The 16,853-nt window shown below is 40.0% G+C and overlaps 1 protein-coding gene across 3 annotated transcripts in view; it reads left to right on the forward strand.

Moving 5' to 3' along the window:
* Nucleotides 1–16,853, forward strand: part of ADAMTSL1 (ADAMTS like 1) — an 888,380-nt gene that overhangs the window by 233,187 nt on the left and 638,340 nt on the right. For all 3 annotated transcript variants that reach the window (XM_084779022.1, XM_084779023.1, XM_084779024.1), the window contains exon 2: nt 5,514–5,633. In XM_084779022.1, coding sequence (XP_084635148.1) covers nt 5,514–5,633 — 120 coding nt within the window. The remainder of the gene's footprint in view (nt 1–5,513; nt 5,634–16,853) is intronic.

Consider the following 16,853-nt stretch of genomic DNA (forward strand, 5'->3'; position numbering starts at 1 on the left):
TTATGACTTTCACCCTCCATGCTTTGCTCTGGTTGCTCATTACTGTTAATCACCATCCTGGCCTCATGTGATGTCAGTAGCCCCAAAGCAGTCCCTCACCCAGTCTCGCGGGTGCAGTGGCTTCATCTTTCCTTCCCAAGACGTTAGTTACTTCTCATCACACCTCTCATTGAACTCAAATGCTTGACGTTGTTAAGTTTCCCCTTCTGTTTACCATGCAGCTTTCCATTCCAATGCCTAAGTTCAGGAAGACAGGAAAGTCAGAATTTGAAATATATCTTCTTGACTTAGTTGGCTGCCGAATCTTACAATCTTTTCTTTCCTCACCAGATTCTCAGGTCTTTACACGTTCTCATCTGATAAGTTCCAAATATCTAAAACTCTACCTCCAGTCTTCCTTCCTGGCAGCCTCCAGAATACTCTTCCAACATATGAGTCTAAGCAAAATTCTCACTGCTTTACCCTTCCAGTGATTTATAATGTGGCCAGGCCTCCTGTACAGATTCAGTTCCGCTGTTGCTCCCATGAACTCAGGTGTGTGCTTTTCAAAACTTGTCATGCCTCACTTTACCCGGACTGAAGCTTCTTCCTGCTCTAAGAATGTTTTTCCCCTCACATCCTTCCTCTTGACCAGTTGGTAAATTCCCACTATTCCATTAATTCTATATTCAATCCCTGAGTAATTCCTCTTAGGTGAATTAGTCATTCCTGTACTGTGTTCTTATAACCTTCCATGCTCTTGCCTGCAAATTCTCACTGACACAGTTAGAGTAGGTTAACTGAAGAAATAGTCTCTAAAATAGACAGTGGTGCAAAGCTTTACCTCTTGATCACTTAGAGATGTGAACTGATTTTGGGCAAGTCTTCCTGCAGGCATTCATTCTGGAAACTATGTTAATGGAGGCTCTTTCACTGTCAACAAATTCATCCCAGTATTTCTCTGAAGCAGTGTATTTAAAATGAAACTCCAAAAGAGCATAGAAGAAGGATTCGGGTGTGTGTGTGTGTGTGTGTGTGTGTGTGTGTGTGTGTGTGTGTGTGTGTGTGTGTGTCGGGGCCATGCTGGGCTCAGTAGCTATTTTGCTTCCTCCTTAGCCATAAAAGGGGCTTGGAAATGTTATCCAAGCATATACTCACCATGACAGGAAAATGGTTGTTTTTATGAGTAACTATTGTTTTCTGCCAAATTTTGGTATACATCAGATTGGCTCTGTCATGAAAAAGAATGTGGACTCTGTTCTATGGTCCCATAGGGAAGCCGTTGACACTAACTTAGGAATTGAGCAAGTGTATATACCTAAAAACAAGTGGAAAAGTGAAAGAGTAACGTCACCACTTCAGATGGAAAGCATTCTTAAAAATTAGCTAGAAATTGGTATAAAAATGCATATTGTTATAACTTGAGACCTCTCCTCTGTTCTATTCTACCATGTTTGCTTTAATATCCAAAGGCAATAATCATTATAAATAAAGGCATAAGAACTCAAAACCAGTAACATTAAAGAAAAAACATAGTTTTAAAATTACATAATTAGGAATATTCATGAGATGAGGTTAAATTGAAAAATAGATACTATATACATATAAATAATAGGAATACATTAACATTGTATATTCTTATCTATTCTTGGGGTTAAACTCAAGTTAGTGTCTTACAAAAATGATTTATGAGTTGAGCATCGGGGCAGAAGTTATATGGCATGCTGGCTGACACTCTGAAGAAAAGCAAGCATGCAGAGAGTCTTTCTTTTACTAATTTACTTATGTGTCATGTGTGTGCCTGAATGTATCCATGTCTCCATGTGGATTCAGTGCCCTCAGAGGTCAGGAGAAGCTGTCAGATCCTGGAGCTAGAATTACAAACAGTCATGAACCATACTTTGGGTCTGGGAACCTAGGTCCTCAGCAGGAGCAGTAAGTAAGTTTAATCTCTAAGCCATCTCTCCAGTCCTGCAGATATTTCCTTAATCAATTGAACAAAGAAAAACAAGTTTTCCATAGGTACAAATGTTTTCCCCAAGGACATGTACCACGTTTGTTAATTTTCTTTTAAGAACTGTAGAGCTAGAATGTTTTAAATGATAGGCCTAGTAATTCTAACTATTGGAGGTGGATTCGGGAGCAAGAATTCACTAGGCATAGCATTTAGGAATCCTCAGCGTGCTTTTATCCTTTTGAAAAAACTCGTTACAGCACATTTGTGTATGCTGTGAAAGACATGTAGGTTGTGTGTGCTATGTATGTCGTGTACGTCATGTTGAACTTTTCCAGAATGAGTTAAACAAGTATCGCTTTTCCTTGCCTAAAATCTTCCTGGTCTAGAAACAAACAGAGCCCCGAGTGGTGCTAAATGTCAGCTCTGTGACCCTGAGACTCAGCCGCTGGGAAGGGAATGGAGAAAGCTTTGGGTCAAGGAAGTAACACAATCAGGACAAGCTTTGAGGTGTATTTAAATACATACTCAAGGGAGGATTGAGTGATTGATCCCAATGAGAAGCTAATTAAGTCAAAGCGAATTTTTGATACAGCAGAAATGATTTAGTTGAGCTTGAAGGACACATTTTCATGAAAGACTTTTTTTAATTTAATTTTTTAAAATTAATTTATTCTTGTTACATCTCAATGGTTATCCCATCCCTCGTATCCTCCCATTCTTCCCTCCCTCCCATTTTCCCCTTATTCCCCTCCTATATAACTGTGACTGAGGGGGACTTCCTCCCCCTTTATATGCTCATAGGGTATCAAGTCTCTTCTTGGTAGCCTGAGAATTAACATAGTAAAAATGGCCATCTTACCAAAAGAAATCTACAGATTCAATGCAATCCCTATCAAAATACCTACACAATTTTTTTAAAGACATTGAAAGTTCAATTCTGAACTTCATATGAAAAAACAAAAAAACCCAGAATAGCTAAAACAATTTTGTACCATAAAAGATCCTCCGGAGGAATCTCCATACCTGATCTCAAACTGTACTATAAAGCAATAGTAATGAAAGACTTTTTGCAACCTCTGCCGTTACTTGCTTAGTGTCACTTGGTAAATTGACACAGAAGACGCAGGTAATTCTTCATTGTGCTCCTGCCTGTCGATGCTTGTATTTCCTGTCACCAGCCATAACAAATTGCCACAGATGGAATGGCTTAAAACAACACCAAAATATGATTTCCTTCCTGAAAAATAGAAATCTGGCAAGGCATAGCTGAGTCTCCAGGTTCTCACTTGGTTTCACATCAAGGTATTAGCCAAAGATAATTGTTCTGGGGCTTGGGCTCCTTTTTCAGGTTCCCTGGCTGTAGGAAGTTACTTCATTTCAAGGTATTCCACATGTTCCTCTATGTGGTCAAGCTGGCAATGGCAAGCTAAGTCCAGGTGACACGTGTAGTTACCTTCTTGTCATGTATTTAACTACTCAGCAAAGAAGAGCTCTTATTGTCTGTCAACCAAGGGAGGCAACGTTGAGGGCAAAATCCTGTTTTACTGCATCTTCAAAGTGCCCTTTTAAAGGTGTTTCAACTAAAATTATACGTAAAATCCTAAGCGTGCCAAGTGGTTTTCCTGTCTACCGCTGTAATATTCAGAGCATATGCTCTGTGACCTGGAGCCGAGCATGCTCAGAAATGAAGCCTACCAGCCACCTTTCCTTGTTTACTATAATCTTGAAGTGAGCATGCTCAGGAGTGTGCTGATGAAATAGTGTGCTAAGGACTGTACTGCTTCCTATAAGGTTTTTTTCCTTTATGAATATTTATACCTAAATAAAATTAGACAGGTTTTGTTTCAAGATGGCTTTGCTTTGAAAGTAATCTCCTTATCTTCCTCAAGTTGTAAATAATTTCTTCATTTTTATTTTTATGTATTTTATTTATTTATTTTTAGTTTTCTGAGACAGAGCTTCTCTGTGTAACAGACCTGGCTGTCCTGTACTCACTTTGTAAACCATGTTGACCTCAAACTCATGAAGGTCTATTTGCCTCTGCCTCCTGAGTGCTGGGATTAAAGGTGTGCAGTATTTTTTAATGTCTTAGTTACACTGGGTTTCTGTTTGTTTGTTTGTCTTTTGTACTTTGCCATTATATTCAAATCTGTTACATCAAGCTGCCAATGTCCCCTGATTAAACTGGACTCTCCAAAACACTTCAAAATACTACTTGTGTCAGTGTCATCTCTTTCATATCCCTGATGACAAGTGCAAAGTCCTTTCTGTCATGTGAAACACCCTCTTCACAGTAGCGACCCCAGGGAGGGAAGGTGTTAGAAGTAATATATTGTCTACCATGACAAAACTGACCTGACTATTCAACCACAGAAGCTATGGAAATTGTTCTCTGTCCCCACAGACATTGGGTTTAAAAAAAATCTTATTAATTATGAGCTATTGTAGACATCCAAGAAGTCATGAATTAGCACAGACCCTCACATGTTCATCATCAACTTCCATGTTATGTAAAGGTGTAAAATAAAAATGGTTAGAAGTTAGGAAAATGAAGACACTCGGATGTGTATGTGTATGTCCTTATTTAGTATTATAAAAAAAATACCATGGTGTTCAAATTTTCAGGTTTGTCCTTATTTCTTCAGCAGAACATGATTTCATAACAGTGACTATTTGTGGAATAGTTATGGTATGCAGTGCACCACACTAAACGTTGGTGATGTTTACATGGCCTGTTTTCTGGGCAATTTAAGCTGCTTTAAGCACAGAGCGACATTCCGAAGCCTGGGCAGAGCGGCCGTTCCTTGACTTTATAGATGTTACCTAATCGCCCGTCACTCAGGAGGGGAAGGCTCCAGCAGCTCAGTGGCAAAGTGATGGAAGGAACAGAGGAGGGTTTTAGACTCAGGCCTGTATCTGAACGCGTATTTCAACACTTACTCACTTGCCAAAGCCCTGAAATCTTTTGTGCCTCTGGTTCCTAATTTGTCAAGTGTGGCTGCTAAGAGAGACCTTGTGGGGCTGTGGTAAGATAAGGGGTAAAAGAAAACCTGCTACAGGATAAGCTCCAGCGAAGAGCTCCCCATCACCTCCTTCGGGAGCAGCCAATGCATGACTGCTTCTCCAACTCTGACAGGAAGTCATCTCTGGGCTCGGGCCAGGGCTCCTGGATCGCGTGGACATTTAACAGGAAACGGGGACCTTCCTCTGTGCTCAGATCCATTGCTATAGGAAAGGAGCCCTCAGGGTCAGTAGCCTCTTTCTACGTGGTGCCTATAGAAGGCCCAGAGGCACGAGGGCCTGGATCTGACCTGTAACCCCTGGATTTCAGGGTCATGAGCAACCAGTTAGTTAAGAGCCTCTACCCTAGTAAGGAACTCTCCTGGCGTCTGTCAGAGAGGCCACAGGCCAGGATGCTCTTGTGCCTCTCACATTAATATGTATTTGTGCACATTGTTTTTGATTGCTCTAATCAGGCTTGAAATGATTCCAAGAGATTTTAGAGCTAAGAGCCATTAATCCCTCTCTCCCTCGAGGCTCTGTCTGAAGGCTTAATTCGGCTACTTTCTCTCTCTAGGTATGTGGAGACCAAAGCCAAGGGGCTGTTTTCCTGAGGGAATTCACGCTGATTCGAAGAGAGAGCCTTCATGAAGATTTCCTGTCTGACTTCTTGAATAGCCACAAAACTGAAGACCCGGTACAGTCCTCTTCTACTTCTTCTTTGAAGCAAGGCAGTTAGTTTAGTGACTGATTCCGACCCATGGTGGCTGTTTCTAGCAAACACGAAGGCAAAACCTAAAGTGACATCTGCCTTGGCATGAGACGAGGGAGCGGCAAGGCAAAAAGGCAGCCTGTAGACTCCACGGGGTAACTTTCGGATGCTTCTGGTGTCTGGCAAGGTTTAAACATTTTACTTTAGTGCTGAGTTCTGTTTGGGGCAACATGTGAAGGATTCATTTGCAAAAATATCTGATGTGTTGCCAGCAAGTCTGAACACGCGACGGTAATAACGTAAATGAGTAACTGAAAGGGAGATTGTTTTATTGGTTGACGGGAGCCCCACTGTTCCCCACTCCTCGCCTCATTGTAAGATTCTTTTACTTCAGAGTATTAGTTACATTTATTATATGAAATTTGCTTTTTGTTTCTGGTAGGATTTTTGTTTTCCTTTCCATTTTGGTTTGAGGTTTGTTTGTTTGCTCTAGAAGGTTCAGCAAATGAGTTCTCAAATGGATCAGTGTTATTGATTGACAACATCAAGTTGGGGCCCTTCTCTTCTGGCCTTTGGATTCTGATGTGTGACTGGCTGGACCATGAGCTTTGGAGGGGTGGCTGTGGCTCTGAGTGGTAAGACCCTTTTCTTCAGGAGGCTGCCCGCCAGCTAGAGGCTGCAGTCTTATCCAACCGTCAAATAGCAGGATCACAGGAAAAACCCCAAAGCAAACACAAAGATGCTTACTTCGTTTAGCCTGTTCTCTTACTACCCTCTCTCAGGGTATTTCCTACATATGTGTTAAGTCTTTCTCTTACATACATTAATTAAATTCCTTCCCTCTGCACTGATTCCCATGCTACTATCTCCATTGCTTGTGTCATTTACTTCTCCATGAGGGCATTTGTACCTCACTCAGTATGGACGATAAACATTTGTATACCTCTCAAGATACAATGGTGATGGTTCCCAGGGGTCCTATAAGTATTTCTCACATGTGTCATTTTTCACTCATGAGTCTGAATATATATATATATATATATATATATATATATATATATATATATATATATGTCTTCTGTGATTACATCAGCTTTTATTGTTACCTCGTATGGTACATAGACATTACCGCCTAAATTCATAATTCTTTCTTAGGAACAGCATCTTGCAATTATATTTTAATCTTGTCCCATTTGAGGTCATCCTGAGGTCGGAAGTGTGAGCTATCTGAGGGGCTGCAGTGTGGGCACTATGTGAAAATATCATGTGAGTCCAGTTATTATTTCACTTCATAGCATGAAGAAGTTGAATAATGTAAATTCATTATGAACATAATGGAGTCAGGCATATAGCCGTCCTGCTGGAAAGAGTTACTGGCATCATCAAACAGTGAAGATTTTCCCTAACAGTGCTAACATATAGTGCTGCATTGGTGTCTGTCATAAGAAAACTGCATGCCACTCTAAGTGTTCACTGATAATAAAGTCAAACACAGTGAGTGGGTAGAAATATGGAACCCGAGAAAGAATTGCCCACAAAAACAGGTACTTAAAACTATGACTATTCAAGAAAGTGGATGGGCAAAGAAAAGATCAAAGCCTCCTAAATATCAGAATCAAATTTAATTTTCTTGTATGTTTATGAAGTCGTAACTATTTCCTACGGGGGCTTTTCTCTAGCTGAGCACTTGATTTGGCCCCTGAGTTATAAAACTTCGCTAAAACATAACCTCCTATTTTAAGTGGGTATTATAAGATGAATCACGTAATCTCCGTGTCTGTTGTATGGGAAGAGTTCAAATACGCTATGCCACTTAAACAAACTACCCAGGAAAGTGGACCTTCCTTTCATCTCCTTTGTTTGTGGGGTTCCTTCCTAGGGAGGAGGCAATTCGGGGAATGAGAGTGAATAAGGATTCATCCTGGTAGACACAAAACCCATTGGCAAAGAGGAGAGTGAGAGAGGGAGCAAACAGCACGAGCACACAGTCAGCCTGTGCAGTCCTGTAGGCTGCATTTCAAGCATCGTTAGCAGCCCAAGGACTTCTTAGCACACGTTTCCCCTGCCCTATCAGAGAAGCAGCTTTGCTTCCTAAATACAGGACTGTGCTGACTTGGGACGCAGCAGCCCCTGGCCAGGCACTGTGCGACCGACGACGACATGCTCTCAGTTGCATGCAGTGTTTGCTGGAAGAGGGCAGCACAATGACTGTTCCTGTGATATCATCTTGAAAGTAAGAAAAATTCCATCATAGACTTCAGGGAAAAAAAGGCCTGTCAACTACATGAAAATCCTAAATGTTACACATGCTTGCTAAACGATTTTGGTTGTGAATGATTTGGTTTTGTTGAGGAGATGAAGAGGCATTTGCGCTTATCTGCTATAATGTCATCTTGAGCTGTGTACAGATGTATCACAAATGATGTGAATTCAGGGCTATTTGCCAGCTGGAAATCCATGGAGAATGGAGAGCATCTGAGGAGTAGCGTTCACCGTAGGTGTGAACTATGTTGTCACACTTCTGAGTAAACTATACTGCTAGCCTCTTTTTTGGTTTGGTTGGTTGTTTTTTTGGGTTTTTTGTTTGTTTCTGTTTTGTTTTGTTTCTGAGACAGGGTTTCTCTGTGCATCCCTGGTTGTACTGGAACATTCTATGAGCCAGGCTGGCCTCAGACTCACAGAGATAACCCCTGCCTTTGCATCCTATGTGCTAGGATTAAAGATATGTGCCACCACTGCCTGAGGATTATAATTTTTATTAAATTTTTCTTTTCTTATTTATCCTTTCTTTATTGGAAAGTCTAAAATCTTTCTTTCAAAACCTAGAATAACTTTAAAAACATTATTATTTATTTAAAAATAAAGTACTGGCTCAGTAGTTAAGAGCACTGGCGGCTCTTTCTGAAGAATCATGGATTTATACCGAGCACCCACGTGATGGCTCACAACCTTCTGTAACTCCAGGCCCAGGGTATCTGGTGCCCTCTCCTGGCTTCCCCAGGTACTGCATGTAGATGGTGCATAGACGGTTTTTGCAAGCAAAGCAATGAGAGAGAGAGAGAGAGAGGGCGGGGGAGGGAGGGAGGGAGAGAGAGAGAGAGAGGGAGGGAGGAAAGGAGGGAGGGAGAGAGAGAGAGGGGGGAGAGAGGGAGAGAGAGAGAGAATATAGAAAATATATGCAAATATAGACAAGACAAACAAGCAAGCAGCCTTATTTGCATTATTTGGGGAACACTTTCACCTAAAAAGCTCCTTGATTTATTTTAACCTAAATAAATAAAGTTCAGTCTTGACCTTCAGGGAACAGTCTCTACTTTTCCCAGCTAGAGCCACCTGGCAAGGATTGAATTTTACATGTTGTTTGAGAAGCTGTTTGGGCAATTTTCTTCTGTTTCCAGCTAGCTTCCTCTCTGAGAGAAGTCTATTCTCTGTGCTTCGGGGAAAACATCTAAGCAACTGCTTGTCTGAAGGCACAGCAGGCAACATGTAATCACAGCCTGAAACTCTCCTGTTCGTGATTTGTGTTGTTTGTAGAGAAGACACAGACTGTTTGTCTAAAGCTGGTACTCATCACTGGAGCAGCAGAGATGCAGATCACGTGTTGCCACATTGGTTTTGGTTGTCAGCTGGATACAACATCAGGATAATAATTAACATGAAATTCATTACAGAATGGGATTTTCTTTGGTATGTAATTAGAGCAAACCTCATTTTCTTGTAGCTTTGTGGTTCCCTACATGGTTATTTAAGACAGTGTTGTATACTGGTAGAAAGAAAAAGTATTTAAATATTTACCAGTTGAGGGTCGACACGTCCTTTAGATAACTGGTAAAATAGAGATGCCTTTTGTAGAAGACTCTCTCTCTCTCTCTCTCTCTCTCTCTCTCTCTATATATATATATATATATATATATGTGTGTGTGTGTGTGTGTGTGTGTGTGTGTGTGTGTGTGTCTGTGTGTGTGTATAGATATAGCCTGTGTACAGAGATAGGATAGCTGGTCACTAATTCACAGACTCTTAACCGAAAGGAAAAAGGTAGTTTATTAAAAATTGTTTAAAGTTTTTTTAATCCTCCCTTGGTAGATGATACAGGGCAGAGAATTAGTGAGGGTCGGGACATTTCTGTGACCTGTAAAATCAGTTCAGGCAACACATACAAACTTTACTAAAATGGAGTAGAACAACTTCCATGTGTTCCTGGGGCTTTGAGAAACCTCACTTCCATGCCTGCAGAGAAGGAGAGGGAAACAATTTGAGTGCTAACACAGCTGGAGGTATCTTAGTTTACTTAGTTATGCTTTCAACCTGATGCCTATTCTAGAACTATCGGGAGCACAAATACAAGGAAGGTAGCAATATATCAAGAACAGAAGTCCATCCAGCCACAACTAACAGATTACCGTGGGCCAAATTAAAGCTTGGAGTGACCACCCTCTCCTTCATGTAGAATCACACTCCACAAAGGCAATTTATAAGTTCACAGAGCCTTTATTAATCAGTCAGTGAATTGATTTATTGTTAAAGTGGCGACTGTATTTTTTAAAAATAAATTTGCCCAAAGCAAAAACATGCAGCAAAGGTATCCTGAGCTCTAATAGTAAAAGTCCACTCAACTTCCATGTTAAACTTTGTACTGTGCTCACTGGTATCGATTGCTTGGCCACCACAGTTCCTTCTTTTGTGAATACCTTACTAGAAGTGAGGATGGTGGAAAAAGAAGAGTTTATTCCATCTAGAACAATCCATCTAGAGTAACAGGGAAGTGGGTTTTCAGGCCAGAAGAGCTGGGTGGTTTTGATAAGCAGTTATAGATATGTGTTAGTAAGGATCAAAGGAGCCCGGAGATTGCTATGTGTTACAGGTATGTGCTAACTGGGGGCTGGTGTCCCATTGCCATAGTTGGCTGGAAGGAGAGATAAGAAGTGATGGTTCTCCCTGCCATATAGAAACCTGTTTCACTGGTTTCTAAGGAATGCTGGGTGTACGCCTTTCTGTATCCTATAGCCATTCTTTTGTTTACCATGTGAGAATTCAGCTTGAGACAGAGATAACTCTGTCATTTGGGGACAGAGTTAGTGGCACTGCATTTTTAGGGTATTGGCACCTAACAATTACCTAGATTTTCTATCTGGAACAAATATTTCTAGCCTGAAGAAGTGGATACAAAAAGAGTAACAGAGGTTTCTCTTCACAGGCAGAATGAAAGTATACCTCAGCATCCTTGCAAAGGGCAGAGGACCCTGAGCAAGCCCCTGTTAATGGGGGCTGGGGGACTCTCCTGAGAGGTGGGGGTTATTTGCTCTTTGAGTATGTTCTTTCCCATGATGCATCTTATTTTTTTAATATATGCACATTTAATCATGCAGAGGTGTAAGAATGTAGTGAATAGGGATTTTTTCCCTCTAGAAGTTCACTCAAATGACACAGTTTGTCTTCCTGAGCATGGACACCAAACCATCCCAGGACAGATCATCCACTGGATAGATTTACTAGATATATTCCAGTATATTTGGCTTTAAAAAAAGGATTACTAAGGATTTCTTGGTAGCTATAAGTTTGGAAAGAAATATATATGCAATTCAGCACAGATTTGGGGCCCCAGGTTACTAAGTGCTTTGCTAGGAAAAGTGTCTATATGTCAAAAGTATAGTAAATTCTTAGATTGCTAAGCATTCTTGTGTTTGCCTTTCTCAAATATGTACAACCAAAGAAGGTAGGATTTGATGCACAGCATATAAGTTACATGCACTGATGTGAGATTATTCCTGGGAAGACTTGAATTGAGTGTCTCTTTGCCCTAAATAAGGTACTGATGACAGATCAAGGAAAAAGTCCTGTCTAAGTCTAGCTGTTGGCATAGTGTTCTTGTGGACTGTGTACAGTTTACCCTTGCTCTTTCAAATGCTAATTTCTCTACCAAAGTGTCTGGTTTCAATCTGGACACTGCATTGTGATGTTTATTCTAAGTATCTCCTATCTCAAGTCTCTGTAAACTTGTTACCTTTTGTCCTCTGAATTGCTAATAAAAGTCAACTAGCCAATGCTGAGCAATACACAGAATAGGGTGGGACCTCCTGGTCCAGTGAGGGGAGGAGAGAGAGCAGGAAGGAGAGGAGAGATGCACATGGAGAGGATCAGGAAACACCAGGAGGAATGAGCCTGACCTAGGAAGTGAGTAAAAAGCAACTATAGTGTGGGAAATATAATGGAAGGAAGCTATACTAACTTGGAAGTTTAGGATGGAGTAATTATTGCTCATTATTGTGCTCTAGGCTAACTAAATAATTAAACACTCTCTCTGTGTGGTTATTTGGGTATAAAGATGGTCAAGGAGTCACCACTGATTATACTAAAACTATAAATTGAGCTGGGAGTGGTGGCTCAAGTCTTTAATCTCAGCACGTGGGAGGTAGAGGCAGGCAGATCTTTGTGAGTTCAAGGCCAGCTTGGTCTGTTGTCCAGGACAGCCAAGGCTACACAGAGAAACCCTGTCTCAAAAAAAATTATGACTCAATAGCAAATATTAATAATCCCTCAACAGATGGCAAAACAACATGGGGCTTGAATCCAAGCTTAGAGTCTGAGGAATCCTAGGCAAAAGGCGGTCTCTTGGCCAAAGAGTGTGGAATCAAAGGTTAATGCATTTCATAAGTGCTGATCCCTGTTGCTGCCTGCAGGGCTCAGCTCTCACAGAGCAGCAGAGGCTGCAGAAACTTGGTGGGTTGGAAAGGTGAAACTGAGAGGCCTGCAGCCTTCTAGACAGAGCTAGGCCCAGAACTGCACCTAACCTGGAAAGTGCATAAACAACGGCACTTGGATGCTATGTGGCTTTGTTTTGGTTGTTGTTATGGACTTGGTTACAATATGTCCAGTAGTGGTTGCCCTTTACTGAGCTGACTCTAGGAAAGTTCAAGGAAAAGGTAGGGGAAAGGCAGAGAGATGACACACTGAGTTAGAGGCAGTAGGAAGGGAGAAAGAAACAGGACTCTTAATAGAGTTGATGGTGGCTAGACCTAACTCAGAGCACCAACCAGTTGGAGTTACTCACAAGAACATAGGTAAAGGGTAACTCACAATCAGCTGCATCATCAAAAGGCCCACCCAGCATGAGGGAGGACTCAGGGCAGCTGTACCACTAAAGCTTTGTGTCCAATGTTCAGGCAGCTAAATCTATTTAATGCTTTCATGATCTTGGGGCGGGCCCTGCAGATCTTGTGATTTGCATGATCTGTATGATTCCTGATCCTTGTCAATTTCATTAGCTTTCTAAGTCTTATAAGCCTCACTCCTTCTAGGAAAAAGAATTTCAATTTGAAGGACACTGCTGCACAATAGTTGAGTTACAGATGACTTAATAAAGAAATATCAGAATACGCTGGACAGTATATAAAATGTTACCCTATGTCATGTTAAGTGTTACTAGCTATCTGAGTTTGTAAAACTTAGTGTTTTATGAGTCTGGTCACAAACAAATATGTACATTAGATAAAAAGCCTTTAAGTCTGGCATATATTTTATAAGACTTCATATTTTATCATCTCTTATTTTATATACTAATACTCTCAGTTATATTTACATTTCTGTAAAAAGGACCAAAGGAATTTACTAAGGAACTAACACTGTTTCTCAGACTGACCCAAGAAAGCAAAATAGCTCCATTTTATGATTGTAACAACTAATATGAAATGTTATTTGCAAGATACTACTAAAATAGTGGCTGAATTTTAAACACTCAGCCTGAACAGGAGTAAAATATGAATGAAGTGGCAGTGACAGTACAAAGATCAACAGTGAGATGACAGCATGCTATAAATTGTTTCGGTTGAATCCATCAATAAAAGTGTAATGAGTTAAAAGGCAGTAAAAGGGCTGGGGGCATGGTGGGGGACCATGATTATTTGAAATACTAAATTTTGTTTTTTGTTGAATTAGTTGTTCTGTGATTAGCTAGCTGCCACCACATGTGTCAGTCAGTCATCTGTTCCTAAGATGGTGAGTGGATTGCCCTTGGTTCTCTGGGAAAGTTTGGGTATTGAACTGTGATGCTTATATGCCAGGCTTCCTTGGCACTACTGTAAGTCAAGTTGCTCTCTTAGCTTCCCCATTTTATTGGGCCAGGAACATATCATTAACTTTATCAAGATTCTTCAGAGTAAACTTACGTTGATGTTTCCTTACCTAAGGATTCAAATATTAGAGGGAGCTCTACAGTGTTCATGAATGAGAAAGCTTCCTAAGCATGTCGGTTTCCCTAAAACTCAATCAAGAAATCACGCATAGCTGGAAACATAATTTAAAAAAGGACAGCTCTTTCTCTGACAATATTGATATTATGAACCTATGAAAATTAAGCACGTGTAGTGGCAGAACACTGAAAATAGAGTAGATTAGTGGGGATTCTTTAAGTAGGAACAGACAATTCTAAATAATTGGTTAGAACTGTATTATCTAATAAATGTGCAGTATAAATGTGTCACTCAAAAATCTGAATATGAAAGCTTGGCCCAGTGAGATAGCTCATATGGCAAAGGTGCTTACAGAACAAGCCTGGAGAGCGGAGTTTGATCCCCAGGACGTGCACAAACGTAGAAAGAGAGAGTCAGCTCCAAACAGTTGCCTTCTGACATCCATACACGTGCCATGGCACGCATGCCTACATACGTACACACACCACTGATAGTGTGTAAGAATTCATTTATGACTTGTAATTGAAAAGATTATCATACCTAAGAAATAAAGAGCCCCAAACAATAAAAGCCCCAAATAATAAAATTGGTGCTTTTATAGTCACTAACAATTTTTGTAGGTCTGAAAACTCTTCAAACACAGCTTAGAAAAAAATAGACAAAAATATATGCTAGGAGATGTTACTTCCAGCAAATGATAAGGAGATATCTATAGCATACCAGGAAAGCTTATAAGTTGTTATTATAAGGACAGGCTGTATGCAGCGGAAATATTTTTAAAAGAAGAGATCATTAAACAGACATGTATGGCTAGTACTCATTAAGCTATCAAGGCCCACTAATGTTCAGGTGTTTGCATGCTGAAGCTACATCTATACAAAGTGGTTTATTTCAAAATTTAAAGTAACAGACAAAGGCAGATGTCATTAGGAAGTAAGGTAATGAGAAATGCCCATATTGCTGTTAAAAGTACACTTTGGTGCAGCCTCTTTAAAGGAAACCTTGTCAGTGTCCACAAAGGTGAATCTAGTAACTTATTAAATCCTTCAATCTTCGTTTAAGAATTTATTCTAATCAAATACACATTATTCAACAACATCTACATGCTGCACACTGAAATTTCAAAGAAATCAAATATTTACTAGAACATAAATGCATTTATTTATACAATAAAACACTGTAGAAATGTTGTACAATATACATTTAAATATGTTGTTGAAAGGAAAAATACCACATTTGATAGAGTTTATCTTAGTTTTTATGCCATTTAGATATCACTAGATGTTATTGAAAGAACATTCTTGTGTAAAAAAAAAACTGTGGAAAACATTCTCGCTTTTGAAATATTGGTTACATTCTGGACAAGAGGCAAAGGAGAACTGAATTGGGTCATTATGCATAGGATATTTAAAACACACTTACAATATTTTAAAATGAAAATGTGGCAAAATGTTAGTATTTGATTAAAGGTCTAGTGGTTGCATAAACATTTGCCTTATTATTCCCTGTACTTTTGTGATTGAAAGATTTTATAATACATGTGTAATAAAACCTTCAGGATGGTGCCTGACAAATAGCATAGAACAAACGCTGTTTTTATTAGCAATGGTGGAACTGAAAACTCATGGAAGCATGACACGATAAGGCTCAGTACCCACATGTTTGCCTTCAGATATAATTAAGGAACAGTGAACAGCGTGGCAGCTGAACACAAGGTCGTGAGGCTCCTATCAGTTCATGAACTGCAACTCTGGTAAACAGTGTCAGGATGATGAATCTCAGTATTTAAGGGAAGGGACTATTTTTTACAATTGACCTTTGGAATTAGCTGAAAACCATTATCCTGTAAGGAAAGAAAAATATTTTCCCTTCTTCCAAGTTCTAATTCCCACACGGCTTACATAGCCCCTATCTGTTGTTTATGAGATGTCTACCATTTGCTAAGTCTGTCCTTTTCTCCAAACAAAAAATAGATATTAAGATTAATGATATAAAAGACACTAGATGTAATAAAATGTGAAGTATTAAAATGTCAGCGCTGATATAAACAAATTTTTAAGATCAAACTCTAAGTACAAAACAAAACAAAAATTTAGAATGTAACATCAGCTTGAAATACATTATAACATGTGAATGGCACACTTTTTAAAAACATATTTCCATGCCATTTTATAAGGCCTTTCCCCCAAAAGAACTTTGAAGTCTATTTTTATTGGGTTTCCTTGTGCCTCTACTTCCCTTCTCCACCCTAACCCCCTCCAACATCCCAACACCAGGTAGGAGAGAAAGAAGGTTAGTGGGGGTGGGGCATGGGGATGTGGTTCTCTTTCAACTACTTCCTATTGGTTAGGGTCATAGGGTTCCTTGGGACAAGTCCAATCATTATTTCCAGATATCTCCAACTTCTTCTTCAAACAGCAACAATAACCAGGAGCAGCAGGGGGAGCAGCAGCTGCCTTCTTCCTCAGAGCACTCCCCATCCCTCCCTGGCCTCTGGTGTTTATACCCCCACAGGGTGCAATAGGTCCCTTTCTGTAGTAAGAATATTTTGTCGGGGTATTTTCATTTACTTATTTTGTTTTACCACAGAGACAAAACGAAGAGTCCCCAGAACTAAACTGTGTGCATCTGGCAAAGATCATGCCCCTCTCAGAGCCTGCATGAGGCAAATAGTCTGCTGCTGTGGACAATCTGAAGCAGCCTCATACCCCACACCTGGGATTAAAACAAAAAACATGTTTCCATAACATAACTAAGTGCCTAAAGAAACCAATCCCCCCCCACTACACACAGTGCTGAAATTTGAGTGTTAAAAAAACCCACAAAATTCCAACTTCTTTCTTTAATTCACTATGAGGTTAGTTCTAAGTGTCAACTTAACACTCTCTAGAAACATCTCAGAAGAGAGTCTCAATAAGGGATTGTTTACATTGGCATGCGTGTGGATTATTATTTTTTTTTATTAAATTGATTGGTGTAGAAGGACCCAGGCCATTGTGGGCAGCACCATTCCCTA

Source organism: Acomys minous (assembly GCF_964271855.1).
Source record: "Acomys minous genome assembly, chromosome: 1".
In the NCBI taxonomy this organism is placed as follows: Eukaryota; Metazoa; Chordata; class Mammalia; order Rodentia; family Muridae; genus Acomys; species Acomys minous.